Source organism: Alosa alosa, chromosome 12 (assembly GCF_017589495.1).
Source record: "Alosa alosa isolate M-15738 ecotype Scorff River chromosome 12, AALO_Geno_1.1, whole genome shotgun sequence".
Classification (NCBI taxonomy): Eukaryota; Metazoa; Chordata; class Actinopteri; order Clupeiformes; family Clupeidae; genus Alosa; species Alosa alosa.
The window spans coordinates 34,570,735-34,592,535 of record NC_063200.1 but is presented as its reverse complement, the minus strand read 5'-3'; the positions used below and the strand labels follow the sequence as shown (position 1 = coordinate 34,592,535).

The window sequence follows — 21,801 nt, the reverse complement described above, 5'->3', positions numbered from 1 at the left end:
TAGCAGTTTTACTGAAAATGCTAACAGTGTTAACTATGCTAACCATGGTACTTAGCTAACTTAGCTAATGTTTTCTAACAGTTTTGTTAAAAATGTTAACTATGCTAACAATGATAACCATTTTTACAATGCTAACTATGTTAACTCATTGAGTGCCTTTTCCTTCCCATGCGTTGAGCGTTGATATTACGTTTTTAGCTTTTTTTTTTAATTACGAAACTAGACACTCTAACTCACCTTATATGTGATTTTGGGAACTCTGTGATGAATGGAAATGAAATATATGACGATCGAAAACTCTGTGTTGCTGCTTTGTTTCGAATCAGTCACTGATTAGCCTATTTGTGACATACACGCCAGGTCAAAATCAGGTCATTTATTTTCGTGGGTTTATCACTAGGTGGCAGGTCTCGTTAGATCTCTTCCTAGAAACTTTGCATGCAACACTTCTCAGGTCATAAAAGATGCAATATCTCCATTTCTAGAAAGAAAAACAGGGATTTTGATGAAAACTAGCCACTGTTTAGCTTGGGATTTCTCAGGAACAGAGGCGTGTAGAAATATACGGTTTGCACCCACTGAGAGCTTAAAGTCTCACCTTTCAAATGAGCCATTGTATGTGTTCATAGCTATAACACAGAATATGCTGTGGCTGTACAAAAATCATCAACAATGGTCTAGATTGCTGGCACTCTAGGACAAAGCTTCCGAAAACAGTATGGCATTCAATGAGTTAACTAGCTACAGTGGGTAGGAGTCGTAGTTCATTATAAGTGACAGTTACAATGGCTGAACAGTTAAAAAGTTCAGTAGTTTAAAGGGTTAAATAACAGTGAATTATTGTAGTGAGGACTTTTATTTTGAAACAGTTTTGGGCAGAGGAAACAGTTGAACAGGATGTGTAGTCTTAAGAGAGCCAGATGTATGTATTGTATGCTTAAAGCCTGAGACTGGCAGTTGCTGCAGGTGGCCTGGCCACCTGGCACAGGATTCTAATTGCTTAATGGCCGTATTGTGATGTCATGAATGCTAAGTCTATGGGGAAGTTTTTCATTAATAGTTTAAAAAGTATAAAAGTTACAAAGTTGAAAAGACATAGCAACCTGGTCCATTTTAAGACCTACGTTATAAAGTTTGAACGAAGTTTCTAAGTTAAACTGTTCAAGAGAAATTGCGTACGGAAAAAGTGGTAAGCGGAAGCCTAGGAATAACAGTATAGTGCATTTTCATGCACTGTAATAAGAAGAAGACTTTGGGTAACAGAACAGTGCATTTTCATGCACTGTAATTATACCTGTACACAAGGACAGGAAACATGTCTGGTTCCAGAAACTGTTAAAAGATTGATCTAAATATGGTTGCTGGTTGCTCAATACAGTATGTAATTTGTATCAATATCCATTGCTGACATAATGGATGAAAAAGCCTAATGGAACATGTCCAGATCGCAAGATATGGTGAAAATAATTGTATCAGACCAAGCAAGCCTACACATTTCTAGCTAAGTCTATATACCATTGTGAAATGTCAAAAGAGACTTTTATTTAGCACAGGGATTAGACAAAGAAAAAAAACACCTTTGAGAAACCAAGTTCAATGCAACATAAAAATGGCAAACAGCTATAAATGTATCTCTCCCATACACCTCCAATATCAACATACAGCTCTTTACTTTGGTAATTTACATTGCCCTTGTTAAGACACACTTATACCCAGGGTCCCCAGGCTCCCTTGGGTCCAGGATCACATTTGGGATCATCATCTGGAAAAACAATTGGTTTGGCATCCCTCTGATGATGCTGAAGTCGACGGAGAAGAAAGTCCACCACCTTAGGGTTGAGTACGGACACCTCATCCCGCTCCTCAGGGTCTTGCTCCACATTATATAACCAGACTCCTGCTTTTGTAGAGGGGGACTGAGGAGAGGGTTGGGGACTTGACACTGATCCTGGTTTGGGAAACCAAAGGGGACAGCCTGCAAGAGGGACACATTGTTGTTATGAGTAGAAATGCAAATTAGGTATGGGTGCAAGGAGTCATTTCTTACCAGCAGCCTGAGAGAAGAGAAATATTTTCGTCTTAGAAAGAGGAAGCAAACGTTCACAATAACAATGTGGCTCTTGCTGGAGTCTGCTATGCCATGAGTGGGATAAAAATGAAATAATGCTATTTCACTAAATGTTTTGCAACTGTGCCTTTATCCTTACTGTAAGTGTAATTAGGAATTAAAAATAGAATCCTACTATAAGTGTAATTTGGAATCATTCCTCATAGGAATATGCTAATGACTAGTATTAATAGTAACAGTGTACATCTTGATTGACCTGGATGTCACCGAATTTATCATGTCGTGACTATAATTAGATTACTAGAAATGTTTGTCTTTTCATTCATTCAGAGCTACTCATATTTGAAAAAAAAAAGTAAAAAAAAAAAAAGTGTGTAAAAAAGTGGTTGCTAGGTGACTGGAACGCTGGTATGGTCGCCGCTCCGTGATTTTTTTAATTTTCGTAATTTAATGTCATGTTTTGTTCTGTTTTTGTATTTGTCTATTAGTAACATCTTATAGGCGTTACTTTCAGTGCTTTTTTGCATTTTGTACTGTACGCCTAAAGTTTCTGCCGGTCAAAGTCTATTGGGCTGATGGCTGATCTGAGACATCTGTTGCTATCGTTAACGTTGCGGTCTTTGGGAACTGCTATGAAAGCTGTCATCGCCATGGTCAGAGAGGCACGTAGCCTACAGAGTGTAGGCTGTCGGAAACCAAAAAGACTGGCTGCCTACCAGAACAAGCTGTCCACTGAGCTGCTACTATCCTGCTAGCTGCCTTAACTAGCGTCACTCCAACGTTAGAGGCGAGCAGGAATTTCAGGACTGGAATAGAGGATCCGTCGCTATCGGAGGTCCACTGAGAGTTGCTGATCTGTGAGTTGGATTTCCAGCATCTACTCCGGACGACTCAGGGGTGCGTTTCCAACTACAGAGGACTTCAGATCCATGTCTCCAGAGCTCTGCAGACGGCCCATGGACTTGGTTGGACTCTTGGTTGAGCTCTTTCCCAGTTCTCCACTCTTCACTCACTCTAGGTCTTCTAACCTTAAGGATAAGTTGGTAGACTCAGACACTTTTAATCCTTCTAAACGTCCCTGCGAATGCTTAGATGACATAACTTTTTCCCTAGTCATAATTGCACTTCATGTAATCATGTCCATAAAACTGACACTTTCACCAGCTTCTCCACTGGGAAAAAATATGACATTAGGACATTCCTAATTTGCAATTCAGTCAATGTCATATATTTATTTCAATTAGCACCGTAGCGCTATTAGTAGAAAGGATCCAAAATCACCAGTTGTGCAACACTTTTCTGAGGCCAATCACTCAGGATCTGATTTAAAATTCATCGGCATTGATAGTCTTTTTCACCCGTAGGAGGAGCTGTGCGGCACAGGCTCTCCTCCAACTTGAAGCATGGTGGATATTTCATTTAAAAACTGCAGCCCAATGGTTTAAATGATGAGTTGGACCTCACACGTTTCCTCTAGACTTAATATACTGTGTATATCTACATACTTGTTAACACCATTATGGTGAATGGGTATTTGAATTGTAGTTTCAAATCCCAATGAATATTCCATGTCTGCATTCTTGATAGTTTCCAAAATTATTATTTATTTTCTTCATTATTTCTATTCCAATATACTTTTTTATTTTATATTTCTCACCTTACATTGTATATGTATGCTGTATGTCAACCACCTATTAGGTGGACAATGCCTTTTAATAAAATCCAATTCAAATCAATTTAATTTAATTTCACTTATTACACATGTCTAATGGCGCTTTACAGAGTGCCAACTGCACTTCAACCTAACTAGGCCAGTTGATTGGCAGATCTAGCATCAACTAGACACTGTCTATTTAAAGGCGTTTCTCCTCTTTGATTGTTTGCACTGATGATGGTCTGAATGGGACCAAAAACATTTTGCACTTTGCACTTTTCACAACTGGTTGGATTAAAATTTGCATGGGCAACATTGGTGTGCATCGGCAACATTGAGTTCTTTTTTGACTGAAGGACTGATATACTATTGGAACTAACGCACCCGCCAGGCCTGGAGTCATTAGCGTGATACCCTGTTTGCCCCATACCACAAATGTATGCAGATGCACATAAAAACGGAAATATGTTATTCACCATTGCCTTCTAGAAAAGTAGACAAACAGTTCCTGGATGATGACTTAAAAACATATTAATTTTGTTTTTAATGTAGTCTTTTTGTTGTGTTTGTTTCAGTATAATGCATATGATTCATGAGTGCATTTTAGACGTTCTCCTAAAGTCTCTATACACGATTTGATTGGCCTGATAGATGTTTGATTTTTCCAGCTCACAAGCCAACAGAGAGTTGCTAGACTAGCCCTGGCAGCAAATGTAATTTGCTGCCGCTAGGGTGCGTCTAGATTTCTAGGCTAGCCTGCAGGTAGGTCTGCTTTAAAAATAGGATAATAGTGAAAAATATCATTCCAGCTAAGCATTCAATGATAAATACTGAATATTACATTACATTAAAATGGATGTGCACTGTGCAGTGAGCAGAATTTAAACATGGCTGCATATTAGACTTTTATTGATCAAAATGACATAAACAGCTGTTTTAGTTACTTGATGATAGAGAAGACAAACCATTTTGTGGAATGATGAATCATCGTATGAAATTTAGATAGATAGATAGATAGATAGATAGATAGATAGATAGATACTTTATTGATCCCCAGGGGAAATTTGCAAGATGTGACTCAAAAACAATGTCTAGTAGCCTAAGTGACATCAGGCTCTGTCTGTCACTCCTTGTCTGTAGCTGATCAAAATGACATAAGCCTAAACTTTGAGTTAAGGCTATATGTTTGGCATATTGAATAACTTGATATAGAAGACAAACCATTTTGTGGAATGATGCATCATCATATAAAATTTTGCAATGATGTGACTCAAAAACAGTCTCTGGTAGCCTTTTGTCATCACACTCTGTCTACCACTTGCTGTCTGTAGCTGGTCATGCTTTGCATCATTCTGAAACATCCTTAAATTCGGGACAATTAGCTTGGTTCAATTTGGTACGGGACCTTGCAGTCGGAATTGTTGTTTGTTTTTTCAAAGTCTAAAGACAGTCCAAAGGCTATTAAGTGTAAGTTAATTATCCTAATCTTCAAAACATTTTGAGTAGTTTTCATATAGTAGTTTTGATTCCCAAGTGCCACCCCAATAAAAAGTCTGGACCCAGCTGCCCCCCCCCCCCCCCCCCCCCTATAAAATAATCCTGGCTATGCCCCTGTCTGTTAGTCAAGTGATTTTTTTTTTACCCTCACTGAAACGGAGATGATGGTGAACAGGTTCACAGGTTGTACTACTTTTTTGGACGAAAAAGCTGTTGGGCCCAAAGACGATATGTGGCATCAGACTTAACAACCAAATAAACACTCACAGCAAATTTCATGGCAATTGTCCAAAGATTGGCTTAAAAAGGACCTCACTTCCTGTTTGGAGACTTCACCATCAATTTTGATTAGCTGTATTAGGTGATCAACTTCGTAAATCAAAAATAAATAACTTTTGTGAGGATTGGTTTGAAGATCATCTGTGCCAAATTCCGTGACAAATAGAAAAAAAGTTGTGGCCTGAGAAAACTTTTGTTTTTAATGAAATCCAATATTGCTGCCGTTGCTATGACACTGCAATCAAGTATCCTTCTGTCATCCCTGCACTGTAAAAATAGAACTTGTTTTTTTCCTTCCAAAAAAGATACAAAAGTAAACAACTAATGGCCTCCTTACACTGAAAGACTTACACAAAAGACGAGTCATCAAGTTTTTAAGTCACAGACTAGTCAAAGACTATGATTTTGCAATGACTAGGGATCTTTGCAGGGTCACTGATTCCTTTAAATTATTTCCCATCGTGCACTAGATATCAACAGGAACTCAAACAATAGCCTACTCATATTAACCTAGCCATATTTTCATGTCTCTGCAGCACTGGCTCATGTGTGACATCCCTAACCGATATAGAGTTGTTCTGTCACATGGAATAGCCGACTAATAATTTATAAGAAACTAAATAACAAATTATCATATAGGCTACAGCTGTCTATTTTGCCCCTTCCTGTTTGGTGTTGGAGAGAGGTCACTTTTGTTTTTTATGTTGTTCACTCATTATTTGCATGAGCCACCACTAAAAGACTTGCAATAATATCAAACATGTTTGATTTTGTCGTAGCGGCAAAACTAGAAAAAGATTGACTATGACTGACTTAAAACTGCTAAGATTAGCACCTTACAATAAACAATCTAGTTGATGGAAGTGTGCCGCGACTCCAGTACAACTCCCATAATATCTGTCCGATTTTGGAAATTTAGTCGCCGACTGTGAAATCGCATGAAAATCGTAAAATGTAAGACCAACATAAGGTTACCAGAAAGATGGGCAATACATCCTGCCCACCTGCTGTCAAATTCATGCCAAACCTCAAGCAACAATCTTTCAGAACTGAGAGCGAGACTGAGAGAACCGATACTGAAATGGACCTCTCCAATAGCAGACAGAATGACTTTGCAAAATATGAAATTAAACTGTTATATATGTGAAATATGACATTTGAAAAACATTTTTGTTGTTGTTTACAGAATGTTATGTCTTGGTTACAGATTCTGAGTTTTCATTCTCAGATTCTGGGTTTTGATTCTCAATACAATAGGCATCAAATTGATGCCATATAACCTGTCTGTGTGGCCTAGTCTATGTTGGTAAAACAAGTTGATCTCTTAAACAAAGAATAAGCGAACATAAAAGTACCATCAAACGAAATGACTGAGATTACCCTGTGGTGGTTCACTTTATTCTTAAACACAACATCAGTACCCTTCAAGTATGAGATATAGAGAAAGTGAAGTGCTCAAAAAGAGGCAGATACATAGATCTGTAATTGTATTACAATGTGAAGCTTTCTGGATACACCCTTCAGAGCTATAATAAGGGGTTAAATAAAGAAGTTGTTCTCAAGGTAATACTTTAGCCTGTACATGTCATGTTCGTTTCTTAACAACTTCTGTTGATACATTCTTTATTTTGAATGTGTAAAATACGACGGAGTATTAGGGCCACACATGGCAAGATTAAACTCAACATGTTGACTTTAAAGTCGACATGTCGACATTAAAGGGGAACTTGGTAACTATTTCAACGTAATAAACCCATTTAGAAATCATTTGGATGGTTAAATGACTTTCCCCGCTGTGCCTAGTGCATTTACTTAGAATGGGGTTGCCTTGTAGGGAGGACAGCTTCATTCGTCCCTCCATAGACATTCAGCAATAGGCTGTTTTGCATCCATTACAAACAAATATGCAATGTAAAAAAGTCTGGGATTGGGGAGTATACCACTTAGTATACCTAGTCTAGTGCATAAGCATGAAGTTGAACCTTTAGATGAAAAACACTCTTTAATAATAGGCCTACAATAAATAAATAAATAAACCGCTAATGACGTTTACTTTTGACCATCGCATTTATCGCCTGTAACTCCGTGATAACAGGAAAATATTTGGCTAAGCAACGGAGGTTAATATGTTCTATGTTTTGTCCACATGATGTAGGCCTAGCCTATGTCTAATCATTGTTGCACTCGAAGAAAACTGCAATGTTTCATTCGTCCTCCCTTTCAATCGTCCCGAGCGGTCGTTCTCTCTCCAAACTAACTTTATTCTCAAAATGTTGAGTTTAATGTCGACACGTTGAGTTGAATCTCGTCATGGCAAAAAATATTTGTTTCTTCATGTGTGGCCCTAATACTCCGTCGTAGTAATGTTATGAATGAATCATCAAAAGATTATTTTTTATACCTGTTTTTAGTCAACATTACCAAAGGTGCCAATAATTCTGGAGGGTACTGTACATTGCTGATGATGAAAATTCAGGCAAGAAAAGACCAGAGGAGCCACACAAGAACAAAAATACTACTTTCAACACATACCATTTTGGCACCAAAAAGCCAAATGGTCAAATATCGCCAACCATTAAATTTTAATTCTCTCTCAAAATTAAATAATTTTGTCCCAGACCAGAGTCTTGGACCCATACTGTATGGTTTTTATGATTTTACCTGGGTAACCGGTCAGTAGCTTCCACTCTCTATAGCGGATGGCAGCATGGATGCGAACATCAAAACTGTCAGACTGGTTGATTCTGGAGATAGGCACAGGCCTATGAGCAAATTCTGGAGGTAAGGTCAGCCCAGGGTCACTTGAACCTGAACAAATACACATGAAACATTCATTTTGATGTAAAATTAACTGTTCTTACCAGATGAACCACATACAATCAGGATCTTAGGATTCCTATATTTCTGACATATATGGCTATGACATGTCATGGCTTCGATTTTGAAACATTTTTATTCTCTTTTTTACAGTTCACCATAATTACCATAATTACCATAAAATCACCATAATTCTCTTTTTTACAGTTCACCAAACTGTAGGCAGGGCAAGAGTGACTGACATAAGATCACTTCATTGTAAACTTTCATCACCACAAGAGTGACTACAACATATAAGTTGAATGATTGCAATTATTTGAATGACCCTCACAGTCCACCAGTACTCTAGTTGTAAAAAAAATAAATCAGAGGGGATGGTGGATTGGATTCAATGTTTAGGGACAAATTATTTGTGATGATGGCAGCACATATGGTGGGAGACCAACAGTGTACCCTTTTGTTTTGTTTAAGCACAAAGATAATTATTATGTTATTGTCGTGTCCAGGCTTGGAATTTCATCAATTTAAGGGCAAGGCCACTTAGCCTTCAGTTGGGCATATTTGGCGTGGGGCACAAAGGCCACACGTCAGGACACCAATACCAAAGTTAACTACCGGTATAGGCCTACTGTAGGATACATAAAATTGATCAAAGTTGTATTTAGCCTAATCACAGCAGTAGACCTGCATCACTATATGAAGCATTACTAAAACATGAAATATTACATAGAACTGTAAATCTGTACGTTATTTAACATTTATTTTCTATTTGGCCTGTTATGAAATCATGTATTGAACAATTTAAGCACAGCTCAGCTTTAAGAAACTCAAATAGCCTACATGCATGATTAGCATTTTGTGATCTTTTAAGGCTTCTTTGACAAACTGCAAAAAGCAATATATATATATATATATATATATATATATATATATATATATATATATATATATATATTGCTGCAAATTCAAAACCGGATTATAGTGCGGCAGATTAGTGAAACAATCGTTCACTTTGTGATACAAGCATCAAACTTGGCACAAATATTCTTTGGGACCCACTTTATCCAAAAAGCACATTAGCCACACAAAAAATCCAATATGGCCGCCATTTTCCAAGATGGCCACCATTGAAAGCCATTATACTTGGTTTTTGACTTGGATTGGATAATCATATTTTGCTGATCTTGATATCTTAATATACAGTGGGGAGAATAAGTATTTGAACCCATGCTAAAGTTGACTAAAAAGAGGAATATAAAATAATCTGTTAGAAATTGATCTTAATGCCTAAATTAAAAACAAATTAGTAAAAATCCAACCTTTAAGAACACGCCTTTTAGTGAATGACGAATGTATCGTAAATAAATAAATAAATGTTTTTATTTTTAAAGGCCACTTATTTCATGGATCCAGGATACTATGCATCCTGATAAAGTCCCCTTGGCCTTTGGAATTAAAATAGCCCCACATCACCACATACCCTTCACAGAGTTTCCGTTGTCCGGTAATTACCGGACATTGGCCGAAAAAAAAAATGAAATGTCCGACAAAATTAAATCTCTAAATTGAAATTGGCTAATAATCCCGTCCCCTAACGCAATCTGAATTTGAGAATAAGCCTTAGCCTAATATGTAAGCCTATATTATACGTCCTCTGGCTATGTTTTTAAATTAACAGGCTCTACCGTTTCAAAAGTAAGCTATTAAACAACACGCATAGCCTATGCTGCATTTCAAATAGGAAGCGCACGCTTAAAACGTCCATGTTAGACAACAAACAAATGAGTGAGGCGGTTCAAACATTGCCAGGCCCAGGCAGACTAGCTTTAAAAGTTTCAGAGGCCAGACGCGATGGATGATGATAAATTGGTAACGTCTGAAGCCTCAGATGTCCGGTCAACTCCACCCCCACCAGATAAAAATCAGAAGTGTCGGGCGATCTGTCCGGAATCAGTGACATTGGGAGTTATGGGGTGCGGCGCTCAAGACACTGTCATTCTCCGTGTACACTGGACATGCAAAGTGTTCTTTACCCAAAGCATACAGTAGGCCTATGCGTTCTCTGTCTATGATCTGCAGGGTTAGGGCCTCCTCGTCGAGGAGATTGCTGGTCCGCGGATCATTTCTGGCACAATTAAACGGTATCTTTGGACCGCGGCCGAAAGAAAAAGAAACTAAACATTTCCCAGAATAGGAAACATTTCTTGATTTGTTTATCAAATAAAGAGGCATAGCATTAGGGGGTAGTGGTGTGAGCGCTCATTCTTGTGTGTGCACATCTGTGTAAGTAAACAGTCACCAATGGAGATAACGTGGGTAGCAGCAACAAACAACGTAGCCTTTTTTAAAACAACGAACGAAGCGGACTCTTGCTGTCCATGAAAATATACTGGCTAGATCTTGTTAGCCATGTTTAAGTTAGGCTAATGAACATGTTGCATTCTATACAACCTGATTATGTCATTATTTAAGCTACATAGCCTGTCTCCAGTTTTCCTCAATTTGACTAATTAAGAAGCGATAATAGGATATTTGACCGGCACCATTTTTGTCTAGCGGAAACTCTGACCCTTCACCATACCTAGAGATTTGCATGGTGTATTTTTCAGTTAGCCTATTAGCTGGTTCGATTTGCATTGAACTCAATGAACATCAAACCAGCTAATAGACTTAACAAAAAAAAAAAAAAAAACACACCATGCCAATCTCTAGGTATGGTGAAGGGTATGTGGTGATGTAGGGATTAGTGCTGTCAGTTAAACGCGTTATTAACGGCGTTAACGGAAACCTATTTTAACGGCGTCAATTTTTTTATCGCTTGATTAACGTTCATTTTTGTGTAACAAACTTTGTAGTTTTTTCACATGCTGTTGCAACAACTAGTAACGTTAGAACAACTACAACACCACACCGATCTAGCCAGACCGGAAACTAAACAATACGCACTGACGAATGGAATGGAACAGAACGTTGTATGTGCTGCATACACGCCCCCTTTTAGGGGGAAGAAGATGACTGATATAATGGAAATCTATGCTGCATCAAAGTGGACAGCGAAACGTGCTTATAGTAAACTTACTAACTCAACTAGGTGAGATAATTGGGTATGTTATACTGAAGTTCCACAGTTAGCTAGCTAGCAAGCTAACCGTTTTGCATGGGATATATGGTAAGTGTACATGCTAAATTTGTATAATACATGGGGTATTGCAAGCGAATAAGGTTGGTAATGTACATCGTTTCGACATGAGTAAGTTACATAAACACAATTCTTCATAACTGCCGTGTTAGTAAAATGATTGAATGTCCTGTGAATTAATAACTAGATGTAACGTCAACGTGTGATTACTAGCTGTCTTTCAATGATATAATGTTAACATGTTTTCCGCTAAAATGGGGCGTGATGCAGATCAAATGTATCTTTATAATGATGCGCCGTTAGTAGGCTACGTAAAAGGCATGCTGCACACACTTGGTTGGGCTAACGAGCCGGCCAAAGAGTAGCCTAGGCTGACGCATTAGTTGTGTGCCGCCAAAGATTTTTTCACCGTCACTTGTTCTGTTATCAACATTCATCTTTGGCTGCTACTATTTGCGATGCACTCTGCACTCGGCGGTCATATACCAACGTTTTATGGGCACTCATCGGGCACAGTCTTTGGCTCGAACTGCGCGTGCGCAAGGCTTCACAACACCAATCTTGCTCCAGCGGCGAGATCACAACAAATGATTGGCATGATGTCTTCACAACACACCATATGATTGGCTCAATGTATTCACATCACACCACATGATTGGCTCAATGTATTTACATGTCGACGTTTTGCCGAGGAAGGGGTGGGATATGTGTAGACAACGGCCATATTGGCGTGACAAACTAGCCCCATGCATTTCTATGGAGTATTTTTTGAGTGCTGTGTCTCCACATTAGAAAGTCTCTGGTTATATTTGGTCTCTGCTCCATAAAATCCATTGTTCATCCAGTGTTTGCCTGTTAAAAACTTCGGCGTTGATGTGTGTGGCAAGTGACAGTGCACCATAGACTGTAGGCCTATAAAATGGCAATGCACTCATGTTGAAAAGTTCCTTATTTTGTGCATGCACTTCTGCAGTAGCATTTATTTCCGTTTATATCAGCTATATTTCTGAAGAATATATTGTGTTGCCTCAGGTCTGCTGCACATCTTTTAAAATTTGATTTGAAATAATCAAATAGACCTATGGCTTTCATTTGAATCCCAATCAAGATAAACAATAATTGCTTTATTGTTAATATGGACTTGTGGAAAGTTCAGAAATGCAAAATAATAGAATTTTAATCATATGATAAAATATGTGATTAATCGTGATTAACTATAGGAATTCAGCGATTAATCGTGATTAAAAATTTTAATCGTTTGACAGCACTAGTGGGGATATTTTAATTCCAAAGGCCAAGGGAACTTTATCAAGATGCATAGTATCCTGGATCCATAAAATAAGTGGCCTTTCAAAATAAAAAAAATCTGCCTGCCTCTATAGGAATTTAACATAGGGGGCTAATACTTATTACCCCTGTATTTTAAGGAAGAACATTTATTTATTTACGATACATTCTTCATTCACTAAAATTGGTGTTCGGGTTGGATTTTTAATCATTTTTTTTAATTAAGGCATTAAGATCAATTTCTAACAGATTTTATATTCCTCTTTTTAGTCAACTTTAGCATGGGTTCGAATACTTATTCTCCCCACTGTAGGTAAAAGGGTCTGGACTTTCCAATTCTACGATAACATGTCAAAGAATGTGTTAAATTGTGAAGATAGATGCAATTAATGGGAAAAATAGCACATTTTAGTACTAATTCTAGCATAATTAAATAGTTTTTTGTTAATAAAACATATGTTGGTTAGGTAACTTCAGCAGGGGGAGGGGGGTAAGTAAGTGCATGTTCTTTTCAGTTAAATATATACAAATTTCTTCTGTTGCGCATGTAGCTTAGCTGTGTGTGTGGAACGTTGGTAAACCTCACTCCCCGATGCCTCAAGAGTGCTGCTGGCATGCGAGCTAGTAGCCTGGGCTTTTAGCTCAATTGTCAGCACGCTCGACTCCCAATCCGCACAGGGTCAACACAACATAGGATACACGCAACTGCATGAAAGGTGTCGTGACTTTTATTGACATATATCCTTTAGTTTATATATCTTTTATGTAGTATCTTCATTCTGTGTAATATCACTGTTTTGTGAAACTGAAGTCTGTAGTATGTTCAGTGTGGGAAAGGAAGACTGGTTTAAGGGAAAGAGCAGATCTGGCTGACAGGGTCATCAATAAGGTTTGGCGCCAGGAAATGTGATCAAAACCTAAAGAATGGGGGAATAACAGGATGAGAGGGCAAAGGTGAAGTACCATTACTTGGTCAGTTATCTGTAAACAAAGAGTGTCTTGTCTGGGATGACTTGAAGGGGTATAAAGGCTGGACAACAGCCAGAGGATGCTAGCTTACTGAGCTTACTTAGCTCACTGCTCACTTATCTTACTTTGCTTTCACTTACTTACTTGCTTCACTAACTAATGCTCCGGAGTGCATTAAAGCCATCATCTGCAGTATACATCCACAGTGTGCGGACTTCTTTTGATGTTGTATTATTTAATGTGGATTTGACACCACAAAGGCATGCAGAAAGATTCTAGTGTCAGCCTCTTCATGGTTGCAAGGACTTAGGCCTTCCAGGCTGTCAGGTTTATGCAAAAAACATTTTCTTCTTTGGTCACAATCACCACATTGTCTGGACACCAAGACACAATTAGGTAAGCTAGAAATCCAAAAAGTTCAGTCTTGTCATTGTCTCGCAGGAAGCTTTTCCAGTTAGGTGGTACTTTAGTTTTGTCAAACACTCTGTGGCCCTTGCCTCATTTTGATCGTGTTTCAGCCTTCAGACTGGAATTGCAGTAAACGTCAAATACGATGTCTGTCCAAGCATACTTTGATAGGCATGTATCTTTGGAATAACTTATTAAACAGCATATTCTTCAAATGTCACTGAGGCCTTTGGAGACAATGAATAAACAAGAGAACACTCATCCTTTGTCTGGAGGATAAATAAGAGTTTCCAGAATGTTGACAAGCTTCAACTTCAACTTTGCTCAATGATGCAGGGAAAGACTGGTTTTTATGCTTAAAGAATTGGCTTCTTACGGTCACCTGAACCTGACTCTTGGCAAAAGAAGTCAGTGTTGTTCTTTTTAATTGGTGTGTAAAACGAAGCTTAATCACCCAAACCATTGAAGCATGCACTCAAGATGAGGGCCAACAAGCTCAGCGGCACTAGGGTGTGCAATGGCTTTTGACTCTAGTGTGAGAAGATCTCTGGACTCCTCCTAAAAAGGGTTGCCCAGGTCCTTCATTACACCAAACAACTTCTGGACCTTGTCTGTGAAGGATTTCCGAGACTGATTAGTCTGGTTCATGGTGTCGGATATCCTCACTAGCTACTTTGGCCTGAGATGCAGACTCATACTGAGAAACCAAATAATTAAACTCTGGTCCAGATACCATCCATTGCATTAGGGCTGATGGGTTCTCAGTTATTCCAATGGCACTACCATCACCTTTGACAATTGCATTGGCCTGTTCATGGGCTTGATCAAAAGCCAATCCGGAAAACTCTGTGGGTCTTGTGGACCACAAAGTTCCCTTGCTGACATTCATTGGCCAACTGAGGATGTGTTTGTTGTAAAGAGATCATGTCTCTAAGCCATCTAGCATAGTTGACATTATTGTTTGCAAAGAAGAAGGGGATGAGTGCAGACAATGATTCACAATACAAAGTGAAGTTTGCTTCTCTGAAAGACCTGATCAAAGAGAACATCACCAATTGCATTGACATCACAAGCTCCCAGAATTGAAACTGTGGACTCTTCATCTTCCTCTTATGACATCAGTCTTCCCAACTTAAAGAAGTATGGCCTTGATCGATATTCGAGAGAGAGAATAAATTATATTCGAGTGAGAAAGAGGATCAACGATATTCGAGAGTGAACTTCGATAAACGATTTTTGAGTGCAGTCCAACTATTTCTGGCCGCCATCTTGGAAACTAGCCTTGAAATAGATTTCTTTCTTTGCACCATTTATTTTGCCATGTTAAAATACATACAAATTGATGCCTAGATCATGTAAATACGCCCAGCCATTGAAGTTCTACAGCAAAAACGTTTTTTCTTACATTTGATGTGGCGGCCATCTTGAAAAATGGCCACCATGTTGGATTTTCAGGTGGCTAATGTGCTTTCCTCAAAAAGTAGGTTCTAGTGATTATTCATGCCAATTTTGGTGCTTGTATCACAAAGTGAACGATTGTCCTGGAATATGGACTTAACCTGCCGCACTATACTCTGGAACGGCTTACTGTACAGGGGTTATTTTTTTCCTAAACAATCTAAATGTATAAAACATACACTGATCACTTGTGGAACGTTTAACCATCCTCCATAAACAAACAAACAAACAAACTAAAAAACAAACAAACAGGACAAACAGAAAGGCTAAAGCAATCCAAGTGCAATACTTACATGGTGCAATGTCCACATAGAGTGGATCAATGTTATGAAGTATCTCAAGTCTGGGAGAAGACATCTTTTTGCTATGATAAAGAGAACACAACCGAACCGGGATGTAAGCAGAACTGTGCAAACATAATTTAGCTTAATTGTTAAATATAATAAACATAAATCATAAGACGTGATGGCAAAGGAATGTGTCTGATCAAAATATCGTAAACAACTAGAAATGCAATTCCAAGGAATTACCAGTGCATGAAAATGCTAAAGTTGTGATGTAAAATATCATGTATAGTTAAAACAGATAATACAGAGATGGTTACTACGGTGATGGACATGGTGGTTGCATAGCTTAATAAAAGTTGATAGTTTAAAAGTAGACCGTTTAAAAGTTGAAGGTAAATAGTTTAAAAGTTGTTGACAGACTGGAAGTTTAATGAATGTTGATATTCAAATAGTTTAATGGCTGTGTATAGGTAGATATTTGACGATAACTGAAAGTTGGAATGGCTCTAATGTTTGCTAGCAGTTATGCTAAGATTTTTAACTATGCTAACCATGTTACTTAGCTAATGTTTTAGAGCAGTGCTAACATGCTAACCATGGTACTTAGCTAATGTTTTCTAGCAGTTTAATGAATGTTGATATTCAAATAGTTTAATGGCTGTGTATAGGTAGATATTTGACAATTTGAGTGCTAGCAATGTTAACATGCTAACCATGCTACTTAGCTAACATTTTCTAGCAGTTTTGATAAACATGCTAACTATGTTAGCAATGCTAACTATGCTAACCATGCTACTTAGCTAACTTAACTAACGTTTTCTAGACGTTTTGTTAAACATGCTAACTATGTTAACAATGCTAACATGTTAACTATGTTAACCATGTGACCAAAGATCCTTGATTACTAGCAAGATAGAGCAACATAATTCATTACTATGGGAGCAAAACGGGACAGTTCCGGTCTGCATAAGTGGGAGTGTCACCTTACGTCACTAAATAAACTTTCACTCTTAATAAGCAATAAGAACAGATAAACATAATTGTGTTCACAGTATCATTGTCTATAATCATGTATGATACCAATGAATCATTCTTTAGGGCATGATATAAATAATTGAATTAGTCATGTGTACCGAGCTAGCTAGCTAGTTAACGCTAGCTTAAAACACCATACAAGTGGATGGGAGTAGCTATGGCAATACAGATATGCGCTAACAAGTGACTAGTAGTTGAAGGACTTCGCTTAAAACTTAATATACTGTTCCAAATTTGCTTGAGTATAAACTATCCACTTTAACTAATGTCAGTAATGTTATTCAGCTAGTTGTCATTTCAAAAAAATTACACTTCTCCGTTTAAAATGTTACCTTAGCTAAGAGGCTAGCTAGCATGCTAACAACTGGACCATAGACTGTATATATAGAACTGGACAGTGTGGTTGCATTCAGCAGTGTTCTATGGAATTGAAGCCATCTTGGAAAATTTGCAACCAGCAAAAGAAGCATGCGCAGTGAAGAGGAGTCACGGTCAGGCACGCCCACTCAGCAAGTTAAACACGCCCCTTGTCGAGTGAAACCCGCCCCCTTCTCTTTTCCACAACACAGGTCGACTCGGCGCCAACGGCTAGCTGGCTGGATGAATTTAGCGGCTGTGAGTTAGCTAAACAGCACAAACAACAGTCTTCGGTTTGTTCTTGTCTGGTAAGTGTTGTGTATCAACTGAAAAGTTTTTTTTTGTCTATTGTTGTTCTTAAATACGTCTAAGAGAGCTTATTATGTTGATTACAGACTGTGAGAAATTAGTATGGTGAATACTAATCAGCTAACAACAGAAATACGGACAGGCGAATTACATGCTAACGTTAGCAGCTACATTACTGTTACTGTAAACGGTATGCTAAGTTAGTCGTTGAGATGAAGATTAGCAAACAGCTCCCGTAGTAGTCGATGCATGTTTAGTCGGTTTTATTAGTTTTTGCTGTTTTCAAATATCTCCATCCGAATGTATGCCATCTCAACATGGAATAACCATTGACTGTAACTTACATGGAGATTACACAGTCAGTACAGTTTATGATGTGATAAAGCAACGTAAGTTGACGTTATATGAAGCATGGACCTCATCAACCTGTCATATTAATGTAACTACTAGCCAGTTTGCCTAGTTACATTTTTTCTAACGTTAATGACAAAGACACCTCCGTTAGAGCTACTTCTGTGACGGTAGGTTGGTAGTTGTGGACCGCATAAGTGAATGATCGATAAATGAAACGCCTGCATTAAACACTACGCCAAGAACCAGTCACAAATTTCCAGGTATATCGGTGAACATTGAGAAAGTAACACCTCAATTTGTCATCTAACGTCCATGATCAGTCATACTGATAACATTATTTTTCAAGCTGACGCAAGTTGATAACATTCACATATTTAAATATAGAATTTAATATTAAAATCGCATGTTTAAACGTGTAGTTAACATTAGGTAGGCAGTGACATTTATTGCACAAATATATTTAATTCATTGGTATTACTAGTTGTGTTGAGTGCCTCATTATATGCTTTGTAATGTTGTAAAATTGTCTGACTAACTTTATTGTAACTTTCCTTTTTGCAGATAAGGTATGGGTGATGGCTGAATGTACTGGAGGTGGCAGCAAGGTGGTCTCCATTAGTCTGCAAGGGAATGCCTACGTGAAGTGGTTTGGCTGGGGTGGTCTGAGGTGGCATGTCCTCCCCCTTTCTCCAAGTTCCCAGACATTCATCTCCCTGACATCACCCACTGTCACTGAATCAACCTGAAGCCCCTTATACACGGGACATGGCACAGCACCACTACATTCTGAAACACATGACTTTCAATAACTTGCGTGGCACCAAGATAGGTCTGCCGCTGCTCTGAACCTTCTGTTAACGTGACATCATTCATACTTGAGGCTGTGCACATCACTTTGTTTCTATTTTCTTTATTGATGTCACCCAAACTTCAACTTTCTGTATGCCCCTGAACTCACACAAATTGTAAATTGCAATGCGCCATTTAACCAGTGGTGTAGTCTAGTTAGCTGTAGTGGTGGGTATACTGTGAGCAATCCTTGCCTATTTTAAATGGGTATACTGAGATGGTGATGCTTTTTAAGTGGGTTTACTGTGTAGTCCTGTGTATCACATAGACTATACCACTGCATTGAACTGCCTTTTCTGGGTATACTGAGATGGTGATGCTTTTTAAGTGGGTTTACTGTGTAGTCCTGTTTATCACATAGACTATACCACTGCATTTAACTGCCTTGGTATTTAAAAGTCAGAGGCCATTGCTTGGTATTTAACAGTAGCCTACACACAGATGTAGAAGTTAGAAGAACATTAATATCAGAATAATTATTGGTTGATACTAAATCAATTTTGAATGTTTTTATTTCTTTTGTTTGAAGTATCATTCATAATGCCGCAGCACGCCTGGTCTTCAATCAGCCTAAGAGGACACATGCAACCCCTCTCCTAGTTACTCTCCGTTGGCTCCCTATAGTTGCCAGAATTAAATTTAAATCTCTCACTTTGGCCTATAGGACACTGACTGGATCTGCTTCTTGTTATTTTGATTCAACGATCAAGATGTACATCCCCAACCGCCCACTGCAGTCTTCTGTTGAGCATCTGTTGTGTCGACCAGTCTTAAACGCTAGGTTTAAAAATTCAAGACTCTTTCCCTCAGTGGTTCCATGTTGGTGGAATGAGTTGCCCAGTGCTCTCCATTCCTGTGATGTTTTTGGTCTTTTAAGAGGGGTCAAAAGGCATATCTGTTCAACATGCACTTAGTTCATTAAGCGCTTCTTAAGTCATGGTTTGTCAACATTTATTTTCATTAGGCTTTGATTACATGTGTTTCAACACTGCATTTTGCCCAAACGTTGCATTTAATGCCTTTTGCCAATTTACCTTGTGGATGCCTGTGTTTGATCTGTATTGTCTTAGTTATGTATCCACCAGCTGCCTTTGCCTGCAGCCTACTGAGAAAACTCCAAAGCTGCTTGATGTCAGATTTTATCATACAGTTCTCTGTAAATATGGGTGAATAAGTTCATGTTTGGTCTTGAATCAATACAACAACAGTCTGATTATGGTTTTGATACAATTGAATGTATCTGTTAATCAATTAAAATTAAACTGCAGCAACAATTTCACAACAACTAAGTTCTGATGAGTAGGCCATTCAACTAGGCCCCGCTGCCTTCTGGTCTTCTGTGTTCTCATCTTGGGGTTCTGCTCTTCTGTCTTCTTTCCCATCTTGGGGCACCCTATCTTCTCATTTGGGTTGCCAGGTTTTAGCCTATGACAAATTGTTTTATCGGTTGAAATTGAAACTAAATTGGTTAAGATTCGTTACCATTTGCTATGTGTAGGGTGTATTTCATACACAATCTGGCAACCTGAAAGGATCAATGATTTTAAAATGAAGTTTGATGGCCATGCAAATTACAGGAGTTTTCCAGGAGAAATAACAAAACGGGAGGGTGCTGGGAGATGACCTTGAAATACGGGAGAAACCCGGGAAAAACGGGAGTGTTGACAGGTATGTCTTAAGTGTTATGGTTTGTATAGTACTGTGTTATTTTCATTAGGCTGTTGATTAATTTGACATTGTTTATTATTGATATTCTCCTTAATGTAGTGTTACCATGTTATTGTTATTATATTATTGATTGAATGGGCATTGTTCATTCCCCTCATTTTCATTGTTTATTTCATTAGGCTATTGATTGATACCTGTTAAATTTAAGTATTATATTGTTTTGTATTTGTATATCGCTTTGGACAAAAGTGTAACCTAGCCATCATCATAATGTGGTATTTTCTTATGCACTTGAAGCAAAAAATAAAAATATATTTCTTTAAATGTAGTACCACTTTAAACACATGACTCACTGAACAGTTGTTGCTTCCTGATTATGTGTAAAATGTTTACAGAGTATCCTGATGTAGTAGGTCCATGTTCTCATATTTTTACAGCTGACATGAAGGCTGCAATATTACATTTTTGATTTATAATGGAGCACCCTCTCTGGTGAAAGACTAGTACTAGCAACCCTGTGGTAGAGTCATACGATTACAGACATATTGAGAGAGCCTATGATGAGTTGTCACAGTTTTCAATTTAGACATATTATTTTGAAGTGGGGTACGTCTACGGGAGGATTTACACATCACTGGCAAGACCTGATCAAATCATACCAATGCAAAATGCTTCTCCAGCAGTGCAATCGCAGGTAACAACGATACCTTAACTCAGCATTTTCAGATACTGCTGTTATGAGCATACTAAGCAAATTGTCCATTTGTAACTTTGAATCCCTCCTCACGTTAAGCTATGGTCCAATATGTGTTCACTAAAAAACAAGTAACGTTATTTGTCTGGCTAATTAATAAATGGTCATACCGAGGTTGTCGACCTAGCAGGCTAGGTGACGTTTATTGCCATTCGTGCAAAACTAAGCAAGAGTTAACTTAATGAAACTTAACATCGCCTTCTCCCAGTGACTTAAGTGTATTCAAATGAAGTTGCAACGATGGTGGCGGCAATCACTGGTTACAATAAACCATTTGAACCAGTAGGACTGTAAATGATCGTGACTATGGCTAACGTTACTTCGGATCAATATAGCAGAGCCCTTTTACTTTACCTATCAAGTGGCTAATGCTAGCATGATTTAGCATGCTATAAGCTAATATACTTAGCATCTACGAAAGAGCAGCACATATATTTTTTCACTAAGAATCTGTCACAACTAACAACGATGTCTCTTACAAACAACTACACAATGTATGACTATCAATATGTATTTAATCAGACTGTGATAAGATATAGCCTAATGATAATAACAGCAACACTTATTTAGGTTAGATTACGTGTCGATATCAGGTGTCGTTAAAAAAAGGTA

At 38.1% G+C, this 21,801-nt stretch overlaps 1 protein-coding gene across 1 annotated transcript in view; it reads right to left on the bottom strand.

Annotated features, from left to right (window-relative positions):
* Positions 1-1,522: 1,522 nt before the first annotated feature.
* The window catches only part of arsb (arylsulfatase B), a 139,443-nt gene continuing 119,164 nt past the window's right edge, over positions 1,523-21,801 (bottom strand). The window contains exons 6-8 of the mRNA XM_048258943.1: positions 15,870-15,940; positions 8,160-8,306; positions 1,523-1,975 (exon numbers count right to left, since the gene is read on the bottom strand). Of these exons, the coding sequence (XP_048114900.1) occupies positions 1,707-1,975; positions 8,160-8,306; positions 15,870-15,940 (487 nt within the window). The 3' untranslated portion in view covers positions 1,523-1,706. The remainder of the gene's footprint in view (positions 1,976-8,159; positions 8,307-15,869; positions 15,941-21,801) is intronic.